Below are 13,420 nucleotides of genomic sequence, written 5' to 3'. Positions count from 1 at the left end.
GGATTCTCGTCTGTTTATAGACTTGTTTTGTTGTCTTTTTTCGGGGAGAGGTTAGGTACAGTATGCTATGATTCTAATGGTAACTGCATTATCATATGCATTTTGAACTCTTATGCTGTTTTCCACAAGGTGTCATGACTTTCTGAACACACACACAATTTAGATATTCACATACAGACATATCTGAACATTGCTTCCATTACATTGGTCAATGAATGAGATGGTCAATTATAAAACTAATTGCCCTACATGGATGTACAACAGTTGCAATAAAGAAATAACTTGACAGAAGACTTTCATGACTTTGGTTTAATCTCATTCACTGCACTGTAACAAGAAACTAAGACAATTTCAAATTATTTAAAGATGGTGTTCAATCTGGTGCATACTTCGAGCCATGATTTCAACACAAACACATAGGCCTATAGTAGGTGAACCAGCTGGAAAAAAAAATCTTGAAACTTTTCGCTTAGTGGGCATATCAAAAACAAATTTAAATATCTGTAATACAGGATTTGGAGACTTTTTTAATATTCTTTTTTTGGGTACGTGGTGGGGGGGGGGGATTCAGTATGAGAATTTGTTTATCAGAGTGAAAGAGAATTTGGTGAAGTGCATGAGAGGTGGCAGCCCTGCTTCTAAGTTCAAACAACAGTAACAATTAACATGTATTCATCACTGTTCATAGTGGCTCAATCCGAAAGGGTTAAAGGGGTGTATAGTTTTGGTTTAGATGTTGAGATGGGGATTGAGGTTTTTAACTTGTTATGGGGAAATTAGAAACCACTTATATGAAATACTAGAGAACATACAATTCCAGTAGGAGGTATTCAAAGTTTATTTGACAAAAATTGGTTTTGAAATGGCCAAGATACAAAAGCAAAGGTCCTAATAATGAAAGGTGGGACCTACCTTATTCGGGGTCAGTTTGTTTCTAATACTTTGTGTTTGGATATCTACCCCATTCTAAAACTGATTTTCGTCAAATGAACTTTAAATTCCTCTTAGAATTGTGTGTTCGTTAATATGTCATATAAGTGGTTTATAATCATCTCGCTAACAGTTAAAAGTTGGATCCCCATCTCACTCAAAACTAGAGGCTATATACCCACCCACCCCATACAATTATTTAACCACATATACACCACGTTTTAACAAAGTTTTTAAAAAAATGCAAACACCCACACCACAATAAAAAATGTGGTAAAGCTTCTTGTTCTTCTGTCTGCCTCCTTCAATAAGACTAGAGAAGCCTTCCTGAGAACAGTGAAACACAGGCTAAATGATTGTACCTGTACCTCCTGCCTGGCATGAAAGGAGGGGTACAAGCTGGATCTCGAGAGGGGGATACTGGCAACCCCGATTACCACTGCACTGGCCGGTGTGATGTGGTAGGCGATTGATGCCGTCCGCGCTGGCGCTGCCGCATACGCTCGATCCCGTATGTGTACAGAGTTCGACCACACACACTCGGACGTGACTCGGACTCACACACTTGAATATGATTATCTGTGCAGTGACCGTTGTCAATTATCAACATGGCAACGGGACATACATTGTCCGTAGTTACCAATTCCTGTGTAAAAAGACCAAGAAAACCGAAAACCAACTTACCGGAGAGTCTCCTTGAGAGCCAGAAATTTTCCGAAGGGTCCAATTTCAACGGAGATGTATTTTCCTCTTCAGTTGGTGTAAACGGCCATAGAAGTGCCTACCACCAAGATGACGACTCGCACCTCGCTCAGTCCCACGTACGCGGAAATGTTGCTGGTTCTGCGATCTGGGCCGAGGACGCACTCATTGACCAACTTACTCATGATGTGGAAAACATCAGCAGTGAAGAGTTCTACGAACGATTACAAGAGCTGAAGAAAAAACATCGAGCAACCCTAGAATCTCTGGAATCCAGGTACAATGAGAAGTTATCTCACAAACGTCGACAATCAGCCGACTACGAGTATGATGATGACAGTGATAGAGAAGAATTATTGCATGAGACAGCTCGGTACTCAAGTCCAGCGAACGGCATTCACAGGGTTAAAGGGATGACGAGGAGCGGTCCAGTTTATGTTGCAGAACATAAACATAAGCATCTTGATGATGACTTGGAAAGGTTTAATCAAAGCTTACCTGCATGGTCAGCTTTGCCGAGAGACAATGTCAAAGATATGTCAGCTAAACCGCCAAGCGGAAGACCACATTCTGCATGGAATGACCGTTCATCCAGGTCCCGCAATCACACTCCTGACCCTCACCAGAAGAAAGATTGGTCAGATATTACGTGGACAAGTGGTAGTGAATGTTCAGCAACGACTGAAGAAATCTTATCGAGTGTCAACACATCCCTAAATTTGACGTTGAGCAAGCAGCCAGGTTCGCCAGCAAATGTGGTTGAAAACATGTGGGATGATTTCAACGTTGATTCATATGCCCCACGCTCCCGCAGTCTGTCAAGGTCATCAGCACGTAGTTCCACAAGTCAGCAGAGCAAATCAAAGGAGTGGTCACCCAAAATAACAATACCCAAGCCTTTTTCCATGACTATGAGAGAATCAAGTATCGAACGAAAGAAGACCACTAGAGCATCAATGGAAGTAGAACAGAAGCGTCTTGACAGAGAGAAGCAAGAAGAGATTGAATGTCAAAAGAAGTTTAAAGCAACTCCAGTGCCAGCGCACACTTTCTTACCCCTCTATGATGAGCTCATGTCTCAGCAAGCAGAGAAGTCAAAGACCAATAGAGATAAAAGTAAGCAGAAGATCCTTGAAACCCAGAAACCATTTAAATTGACCGACACAAAGAAACATCACCGATCGCATAGTGCTCCGTTGTCGATGAAGACAAAAACTCCCAAATTTAAGGCAAAGCCTGTGCCAATGTCTGTCTTTGACCCCAGGGTTGATGAGCACATCCTTGAGGAAGAGGAGTACCGCAAGATACGTATCCAGATGAGAGCAGAGGAGATGCTCAGACAGTCAACCCTTCCTCCAAACATGCAAATACGCGGCAAGGAGTACACTGATGGGAAACTGCGAATGAGCAAGATGAGGGAACGGGAGAAATTGGCATTCCTGACAAGTGACCACAAATTTCAACCACAGGTAAGTTTAATCCAGATATTCTTTATACATGTATGCTTCCAATTGGGCAGTTAACTTTAATTGTGTATAAGCAGTGTAAATGCTATTATAGTTATGAATTAAGATGTCTTTTGCATTACAAATCAAATAATGTGATCTTACAGAAAGCAGCCAAAAAAAAAACCAAAAAAAAACTTATAATTGCTTACTTTCTTAAGAACTAATCCTCTTTCTATGATGAAGTATTTTTATTCTTATGATGTCCTTTGAAAAAAGACTTTGCTAATAAATATTAGAAGTGTTGCAGAATGTAACACTGTGTGCAATTCCATCTTTACAAACAATTTTGTTCAATCTTTGTCTGCATTCAACAGGTAAATGGGGAGATTCCTGATTATGACGAGTTGTACCACAGGTTCCAGGCGGAGGTTCAACGGAAGAAGAGAGAGAAAGAGCCGACAGTGGTCGAGCCCTTCAATCTTCGAACAGCGAGGATCCCATCTCGCAAAGCAAAGATCATTGCAGAAATGGAAGATGAGGAGAGGATGAGGAAAGAGGCTCTGCGAGGAACACTATCAAAATCAGCCTCATTAAGAAGGTATGCTTGCAGTCACACAATTCGAGCTAGTTTGAAATGTGCAAACAACTGCGAAGTGAATTTCTAATTACATTTTAGATAATTGGAATATAATTGACAATGTACATATTGAGATGCATTGAAGAGAAGTATCAGCAAATGTTATCTAACAGGGAAGATGGACCTCTGTGTGTGTCTGACATGTCATCCCCTTCAAACGGCTTTCTCACAAACTTCTATTCAAAATGAAAATCCTGAATGACCACTGGGCTAAAAGGTGCCAGAAAGTGCCAACCTGCCTAATATGATTGCGTTGACTTCTTATGTACATTTTGCATATGAAATGAACGGACAGTTGCAAGGCATTTTTTTGTTTATATTGTATAAAGAGATCCAGATTTGCAGTGCACAAATTTACTTACTAAGTTTGCAATATGTAATATTGTCCTTTTCTTTCATTTACTTGTATTACAAACACACAATCTGAACAGGTCCATCGATAGTGGGGATACCATACCATCAAAGACCACAGCATCCACCGAGCTGAGGAAGAGTGTCACAGCAAGGGCTCTGATGGACAAAGCTGAGAAGGAGAAGGCTGAACTGGAGAAGCAACGGCAGCAGCGCTACAAGCAGAAGCGCCTCCAGAGATTCATCGCAAGCAAAGCTCAGGCCAACGACACGTCCAGGAGCTTGGAGGCTACCAACCATGAAAAGCTGAGGCAGTACAAGTCAGTGCATTGCAGCCATAAGAGAACATTCCTAGAATCAGGGCTCAACATTAGCAGTGGCCTGGGGCAACTAAAGAGTGATGTCAGGCCACCAATTTTCCAAATTGGCTATCTTTTGGTGGCCCGAATGGGTCACCAGAGAAATACAAACATAAGTTAGTGTCGCGCCCTGCTATGATGATGATAACATTGATAATGATAAATAGTCTTATTCTTCGATTATTATGGTTGCCTTCTGTTCAGTGAAGCCACATTTATCACATTTCAACATGTGATAGTGAATATTGATTTGGGGATTCTTCGGAGGGTTTTCTGAAAATATGTGAAAGCTGACTTTGAGATGAAAAGAATACTGCATGAATGTACACCCTCCATGCTCTCTGTAACATTCTTCTTTCTCACTTAATTCTGTGTGTCTGCATTTGTTAATGTACTGTATACGCCGTTATTTTCGCGTAAAGATATTTTCACGAATGACGAGGTCATAGACATTTTCACGAGGTGTTGTTTTCGCGAGTTGACGCCGACGCTTACGTTAATGCTCTATCAGCAAAGCGCAAGGAGACAATTTCGCGTGTTGTTAAATTCGCGATCCAACTGCAATTCGCGAAATTCGCGAAAATTAAACCCTCGCGAAAATAACGGCGTATACAGTAAATGAAATTATCAGGTATATCTGAATAATTGAAAAATGTAACAAATGCAAACAGAAGAAAACTGACCAGAAATGAATATAATTTATTAGTGGAAAATTAAGCATAGAAAATGGGATTCCATCAAATGTGTACACAAAAAGATAAAGCACAGGGTAGACACTTAATGTCTTCTCATCAAGCAACCACTCTTTGTAGTTTGATATTATTTGACTGAAATCAAAAAGTAATAGTGTAGGCAAATTCTCACATGACATCCAAAACAGAAGCATACCTATGGCAATTTTGGTGTCAAACATTCATCTACCCTAGATTTTTGTGTGGATGTGACATGAGAAAGTGTAAGTTAATATTTCAACCATCCTGATCAAAGTATTCTGAGTGAAATGATGTTCAAATATCCCTGTTCATGTAACATATATTATGTTTGTCATGTTGTCTTTCTTATATTTGTAGGCAAGCAGACAAGGAGAGGGAGGAGGAATATGAGAGAGAGCTGCAAGAAATGATGGCCAGGATTGAATCACGCCCTCTCTTGTTTGAAAGAGAGACAGAGGTAAGTCTTGTTGCTGATTTTTTTTTTCTATAACAATTTTATACACTAAGTAAAACAATGATATGAACTAAATTGAAATGATCGTTCCTTCTGTTAGATACCTCTCGAAACTGGTGTATGTGTCTGCTTGTTATCGCAATGGTGGCATTGCTTTTAACTGGTTAAGATTATATTCTCATTCAGTTTGGTTTGTGTATTGCACTGGGACAAAGCTCTTGCATGTTTTTAGTACAGAAGTATTCGTATGTTTTGCATTGCTTTGTTTTGAGTGAAAAAAAAAAGAGAAACTAAACTAGAAATCATGATGCCTAATTATTCATACAGTAGATACAAGCTGTGCATGATATATTTGGTAGGCCAGTCACAAGAGAGCAACAATGAAAGACAAATTAAAGCATATTGAAGGCATTGTGCTGTTAAAGATGATAGAATGAATGTGATTATGTACAATGTAGAACCTTATGTTGTGTTCAGAATTATTTTCCCTATCTTTAAACAGCTCATTTTAGTTATTTGATGTCTGACACTTTCCACGGCAATTTGGGTATGTGTTGTAGATGGTACTGACTCATCTCTCGCCTGAATCTAAATTGCAGTGGCTGCAATGATTTCATTACTGGCATATTAACTTTCTCATAGAGTGGCTGTCACATTATTATCTACCTACAATGTATGACCAATCCACAGGTCATGGCAGGGAACATTTTTACATTGTACTTCATATGTGCGTTAATTGTACATGTTATGAGCCATTTTACATCCTCTACTTGAATGATTTAATGAAGGAACTCGCACCATGAAATTAGATCTATGGATACTGTCAGCAGATAAAGACAATACGTATGTGTTGTGTGATAAATAAAGAGAAAATACTTGTACCAGTGACCAGCAGCATCTGTTTCTGTCATGCCATGCTTCTTTCAGTTTTGATTTGGTATGTAGGGAAATAATTACAGGTATAACATTTTGTACTCCATTCTGTCCTTGATGATGATGATGAATAATCACAATGATGAATCACTCACATCTTTGTGTTCTATGTCTTTCCCTTCACCACTCACAGCTGAACGCCAAGAAACGGGCGGAGCGAAAGTACGAGGAAGCGCTGAGGAGCGCCGGCATCAGCGAAGACTTCCTGGTGAAGAAGGGTCGCCGAGGCGTGACCGCATCCTCCAGCAGCTTTTCCAGGGGAGCAGGGGAGGAGGAGAGCGAGAGCGAGGCCAGCTATAATTACGGAGACGATGATGACTTCGGGCAGGACAGCGATGGTGAGAGGGATGAGGAAGATGAGGTATCTTCTACTGGAGATTAGAGTTTTTTTGAGAGGACAGAATTCCAAATGGGATCATTAGCTTTTGTTTTTGTTTGTTTTTTTCTTTAGAGCAGGTATTGGCTTTAAAGTAAAACTTGATATGTGAGAGTAGATATACTCTAGATAATTTCCTCTTTTCATGCTTGATCCCATCGATATTCTTGAAAGATCTCAAGTTGGAGCAGTCAAAGCCTTTGTCCAACTTGGAGATTCTTGTTACAATAATTGATCTTCATAAGGCATTGTTATGGTTAGGTCTTATCAGAGCGTGGCTCAAATTAGAAATTGATCATTTTAATGTAAGCTCATGTTTGTAAGATAGTTTGTATGTACATAAATGTATTATAATGCCCTGTCACAGTCCCTATCAAGTTGTCATGTGAATTGAACAGGATTACGTAGCTCAACTGAAACAAGAAAACAGAATATCAGCAAATCACATGTTGTTATTGTCTGCACTGACAGCTATTTTGGCCATTGACCTTCACCTCATATTTATGACATTTGACATTCTTATCCAATGGTAGTAAGTTTTTGTTGGTATGAGTGTATCCACACTTCGAGTCCATATCAAATTAGATATTTTGTCAACAGGAAATGCAAGAATGGACAAACCTTCAAACAATCCATCAGCACTACTGTGAAAATTGATTACTGCAAGATTCAGAGTCAGGGTCAAAGTTAGAAAGGTTGAAATTCATGTGACAATCTTTGGGTTCAGTACAAGGGAATCTGAATGAACAAAAAAAGATAAGAATAAAGAAGATGTTCAACCTATGTACAAATTGATCGCAGACATGAAAGGAAGTCAAACAATTTATGATAGTGTAGGCAGAAACATATATACACACCCAGTGATAAAAGTATCACTTCTGTGGTGTTAAATTTTATGGCTCATGAAGTTCATCTAGAGTTACATATCAGTACTGGGTAGACCATTTCTGTTCTGTAGGATATGTTAATGTTTATTTCACAGTGCACAACCTACTATTCAAGACTGTGTTCAAACATTTCTCTCATCTTTTCATCATCATAGGCATTGATACTGAATATTCATAATGATTAAACTCAGTAGAATTTATACAGTATATTATATGTATGTCGATAACCCAGTTCAACAGTACTGAAGTTTGTGAGAGGACATGTGGTATAATATTTGGATGAAAGATACTGTTGTATGTGTACATTGATTCCAGTGGCAATCATTTGCTTTGATTCTGGTCTTGTACTAAAATCTGAATCCCTCTCAGGTTCAGCACCATGATTTTCTTCAAATTTCCTCACTCTTGAGAAATATATTTTGATTTCAAAGTCATTGTCATGGTTGTGTCTGACATAGATAGACTGTCAGGACTTGGTTCAAATTGGAGGTTGATCCTTATCTTCTCTATCAAATAGTAGTGAATTGTGTCTTTCAAAAAGCTGCAGTCTGTACCATTACATCTTGTACAAGCCAACACATTACTTTCTGTTTTTGTGAGTTGGTGATTTTTCTTGTCTTTTAATTCATCTGTGCCTTGTAAGTTGTACATTCACAGTTCTGTGATGTAGAATAGAAATATTTCTGTGCAGGCCTGTGTTGTTTATTTTTGTATCCATTTATCATTATCATCTTTAACATCCATGTCACAGTGCACGGATGCTATAAAGTACTTGTACATATTCACAATTGCATAGATTTCCAGTGCAGACACTCGACCTGGGGACCGTTTCATGAAACTTTTCGTCGGTGATTTACACCGACACCTGTTAAAAGCTACTGAAATCCTTGCGTCTGATTGGCTGATAGCAAATTCGTCGGTGAAAACCTCCGACGAACTCGTTGATGAAACGCCCCCCAGGGGCGTTTCCTAGATGTCCTAGTATTATTAAAACTTGTCGGTTGCAAGTCGGCAGCATTTAATTCTGATTGGTCCATGTTAAATTGCAAGTGACTGGTGGCTTGAGCAGTCATTTCCTAAGTTTAATGTGAAGAGACGAAGTCCAGTGATGAAATATTTGAATCCTTGAGTAGGCAGACCCCATATTTGCATTTCACAGAATATTGCTTGTAGTCAGTACTACATCATGTCACCTCAAGAGATGTCATCGATATTCCTACTGTTATACTGTTGTATTGATTTTCAGTGGAAAGCTTTGTAATGTATAATACAGTTACAAGTTATTCGAGTCTATGTAGTAATACCTAGTGTATGATAAATACTTTATGGTTTGGATGTGAATTCAATTTGCAAACTACTGATATCACCTTGACTTTCTGTGAGTGTCAATATGTGTGAATAATTGAAATAAAATGTTAGCTGATGACAACTAGATGTGATATGTTTACTGAATACACTGTTCTTGAAGACTTCCTATATTTATGACGTATACATATGAATGCTCTACACTGTGTGAGTTTTTGAGAGATGTGTGTGTGTTTCATTTTTTTTTTTTAACCACTGCACAGGTGTACAGACAAACACAATTTTTTTCTTTCTTTTTTTTTTTTGGGGGGGGGGGGAGGAGGAGGGAGGGGGAGGGTTGGCATGGGGTCATTCAACTGCCAGTTTATATTGTGTTTCTCAGACTATTTGCATCAATTGATTATGGGGGGGGGGGGGTTAAGTAGCTATCAATGAATGGTGGCAATACATATATCTAACAAGTATACCTACATGTTTTAGATGTGCATGATTAATGTATCATGTTGAGATTTCATGTATTGGCTCTACGAAGAAAGGAAGAGACAAACTGGTAATGCATTTTTGGGCAATAAAGTCGAATAAACTCAGACTCCTGAAGAAGGCATAGGGTATAAACTCATGCTTTATTGGCAAAAAAAATGCATTACCAGTTTTGTTTCTTCATTTATGTGTGTGTGTGTGTGTGTGTGTATATATATATATATATATATATATATATATATATATATATATTGTATTTGCTCCGCGTATTGGCAGTACTAGAAATAGTAATAATAATGTCACAATAGAGTAATGCATTAAATTCATATTGCCTTGATTTTAATTCAAAATCAGAATTTTCTGGGGCCTCCCCCTTCGTCAGGGATGAAAGTGCCTATGAATTTTTGAATTTTTTTGACGTGAAAATTCATACATATATATATATATATATATATATATATATATATATGTCACCGACGGGACAAACAGGCGTCCACTCGGTATTTAAGTAAATACAAAAGAAATATAAATATCAAAGTGGGAGAGCAATTTTCTAAATCTGTTGTTCAAATAAGAAGACTGGGGGAGAAAGAACGACGCATTATCAGCAATTCTTTTAAATTGAATAACAAATTTATTTGTTTATTTATTTTTTTAGATCTGAATAACAATTACAAAACAATATATTTTGGAATACAAGAATACAAAGAATGAAATTAAAATTTAAACCTAAAACAACGCAACACTGTGTTCAAGGTGAAGAGCTAAACCATAAGAGCTACACCATCTTCATCGTGATCCACTCAGGCTGTGCACACCAGAAGAAAGAAAATGATTCAACAATAGTTTAGCGAATATCTCATCACATTAAAAGAGACAGATCCACGTGATAATAACAACGAAAATAACAACTATTCTGTTAATAATAATGGCAGCAATTGTAATAAGAAGAATACACGATAAGATAATCATGATAATGAGAGAGGAAATAAGAAGATGAAGTAAAAAAAGAGAAGAAGAAGTAGAAGAAGACGTAGAAGGAAAAGAGGGAGAAGAAGATAGCGATGAAGTAAAATAATACTTTCCCTTATTTTAACAAAGGAAATCAATAATAATATGGATGACATTAATTATTACAATGAAACACATTATGGTACAACTGGTATTACTTCTACGAATACATTCATACAAAAATCATTATTGACCTGCATGAAACACATTTTCATTTGAACTCTAGAAACCAAGCTTTAAATATTATCTTCACTATTCAAAACCTAACGTAATAGTGTGTCGATAATAAGGTACATCTAACAAGAAATGAGGAAATACACCAATGAAAGCAAAGACCTGCAAAACCTCTCACATCAGGTGGCAAATTATTGGCGACCTATCCAAAACAAGGGTACAAATATTCATAAAAACATATTGGATATAAGCCTCGCCAACGTAGTATTGTATTAAAAATATTTACAATTTACAAAGGTTATAATTACCGTTAAAACAGGAGACAGACAACAAAGTCCTGACAAACTCCGTGATGGAGAGAGTATGCCTCAGCCACCTGCAAAACATATCCATTTCATCATTACTCACTGTCAAGTAGATGACATGTAAATAATGCAATGTAAACAGAAGGAATTTCATTACACAGCATATGCTAATTAGATCATTGTTAACATAATAATAACAGTATTGTTGACGTCATAATGGCCATTATTTCGTCATATTCTCATCCAGGGTAGCAAGCAGGGGTACGCGCGTGCACCTACAAGGATGCGCGCATCAAGAAAGCGCTACCCCGCGCGTGCCCCAAAAGTAATCCACATAGCGCATTTGAACACCGGCACACCGCACACGAAAATGGCAAAATCCACAAATTTCTTATTCTTTATGTTAGATAAATCTATATTTACAACAATTCAATCCTTCGCATTGACAATGCAACATCAAATAAATCATATCATCAGAGAGGCAGGAAAGATTTGAACAAGATGCACTTACTCAAAGAATGTCAACGAAATTCTTTATCTTAAATTAAATGACACACATTTAGCCTTGTAAATGAAATCATTACGGCTAGAATTCGACAAAGTGTAATCTATCAATATTCAATGACTCTCCTTTACTTCAGCATCCGAGTGCCTAATAAATTTCAATAAAATTACTTCAAATAACTCTGTAAATAATCAATATTTGCATACATTGTCACACAATGAATAAAATGATATTTCTTGTCAAACTTACCGATATTAACTGGTGTTAAATGTGGATAAATTATCCACAAAACAAGCGAGAGTGCGGGGTGTCCGGTAACGTTGGACTCGGATCAGCTCAGTGGATGAAAGCGTTCTTTTGTTATGATTTCTTCTATGACAACAACAAACAATTGCGCATGCGCATTAACAAAAATACACAGAAATAAGCAGTAGTAAAGGGGGCATACGTGTTGAAATATTTTGTATCATAATATATATATATATATATATATATATATATATATATACAGATATATAAACTGTATCACAAACAGAATACATTGTACCTTCATTCAAATCAGAAGCAAATTGATGTCGGAGAGACATAAAAGATATATGAATGGAAATATACAGTTCTTATACATGTTTTTACCCCGATTGCAAAAGCTGTCACCATGCGTCTTCACACAGAATTTCTGGGATGTTTAGGAATATGAAACCGCATAAGTGCCCACGAATCCATAATTTTTGTACATTCCCATGCATACAGATATCATGCTACTGTGCAGACTTTCTTTATGAATTGAAATAACTTAAATATATAAAGGTCCCTAATATAAGATGAATCAGTAATGTGCCCCCCAAAAATATGTGCACATTATATATATATATATATATATATATATATATGACTCTCAGGTTACTAAAAAAAAAAAGATCTGTTCTGCAGATGTTACAGAAAAAGCAAGTAAAAGGGAAAAACATGTATATGAGTAATTTAATTAATTTATCTTCTTTGGGTAATGTATGGATGTTTATCAGGCCCTAGCTATTAAATTAGTTCAATGATCAAAGAGTGTGCAGCTGCTTGGTTCAAATCCCATTTGGAGTATCATTCACGTTAGTCTCTTTCACTCTCTTTGTATTCATAAAATATGTGTAAGGTATAGTTACAGGCCACCTTTAGGTTGTATGCTGGGTTTGGGGGTTTGTTTTGTTTATCTTTTTTTTTTGGGGGGGGGGTGTCCCAGGGTTTTTCTCTCTTATCATACACTCTTTTTCTTTTCCTTTTTTTTTTTTTTCGGAAAGTACTGTTTCTGGAGGATACAAAAACTGACTGTCAACTTCGTACACATCCCACTCCTACTCTTGTACTAGGATTTTGTTCGGGATTTTCAATACTTTTTACCCATGCGCTCTGGTTGTTGCACCTGTCAGTAGTACACTGTACTGTTTTTGTACAGTACTACTACTAGGTGTTTCAAAAAACATTTCCCACTTTTGATTCTTAATAATTCATAAACTATATATCAGATAACACTGTCATTAATATGAGTAATAGCTGAATAGTGTATAATTTGGTTGGAGGTGGTTTGGATATGAAAACATAAATCAGTTGCATGAAATCCATGATTAATTTCACAGTTAGGTTCCAGATTTTGCTCTATTTTCAACCCTCTGTACAAAATTTCACTTTGCACAGGGGTCAATGGGTGTGTATGGGAGTGTGTGGTTAACACCCTGACAATGGTCCTAAACAATGGTTAGGGTTTGAATGCTTCATTATTTATTCATGAGAAATTCCACTATCACAACTAGTCTTTATTCAGCCTCTGGCAGTATCTGTGTAAAGTCAAACGCATGCCGATA

The 13,420-nt window shown here is 37.3% G+C and overlaps 1 protein-coding gene across 1 annotated transcript; it reads left to right on the top strand.

The window, feature by feature from the left end:
* Positions 1 to 1,502: 1,502 nt before the first annotated feature.
* On the top strand, positions 1,503 to 6,909 carry LOC139732945 (protein FAM161B-like). Its single transcript, XM_071643781.1, has 5 exons — positions 1,503 to 3,101; positions 3,455 to 3,678; positions 4,149 to 4,388; positions 5,498 to 5,597; positions 6,661 to 6,909. Exons 1-5 carry the CDS (start codon positions 1,539 to 1,541, stop codon positions 6,907 to 6,909), a joined length of 2,376 nt encoding a protein of 791 aa, XP_071499882.1. The 5' UTR covers positions 1,503 to 1,538.
* The last annotated feature ends 6,511 nt before the right edge of the window (positions 6,910 to 13,420 follow it).

The sequence above is a fragment of the Diadema antillarum genome, unplaced genomic scaffold (genome assembly GCF_040938485.1).
Source record: "Diadema antillarum isolate AM-2024a unplaced genomic scaffold, OU_Dant_1.0 seq00000456_RagTag, whole genome shotgun sequence".
NCBI classification, from domain to species: domain Eukaryota; kingdom Metazoa; phylum Echinodermata; class Echinoidea; order Diadematoida; family Diadematidae; genus Diadema; species Diadema antillarum.
This window is presented reverse-complemented; position numbering and strand designations above follow the sequence as displayed.

Bases quoted from the DNA above. Each gene is read 5' to 3' on its own strand.
- LOC139732945 (XM_071643781.1), top strand. From the start codon at position 1,539: ATGGCAACGGGACATACATTGTCCGTAGTTACCAATTCCTGTGTAAAA. The intron at 3,102-3,454 runs GTAAGTTTAATC...TGCATTCAACAG, and splicing joins ACCACAAATTTCAACCACAG to GTAAATGGGGAGATTCCTGA. The intron at 4,389-5,497 runs GTCAGTGCATTG...TTATATTTGTAG, and splicing joins GAAAAGCTGAGGCAGTACAA to GCAAGCAGACAAGGAGAGGG.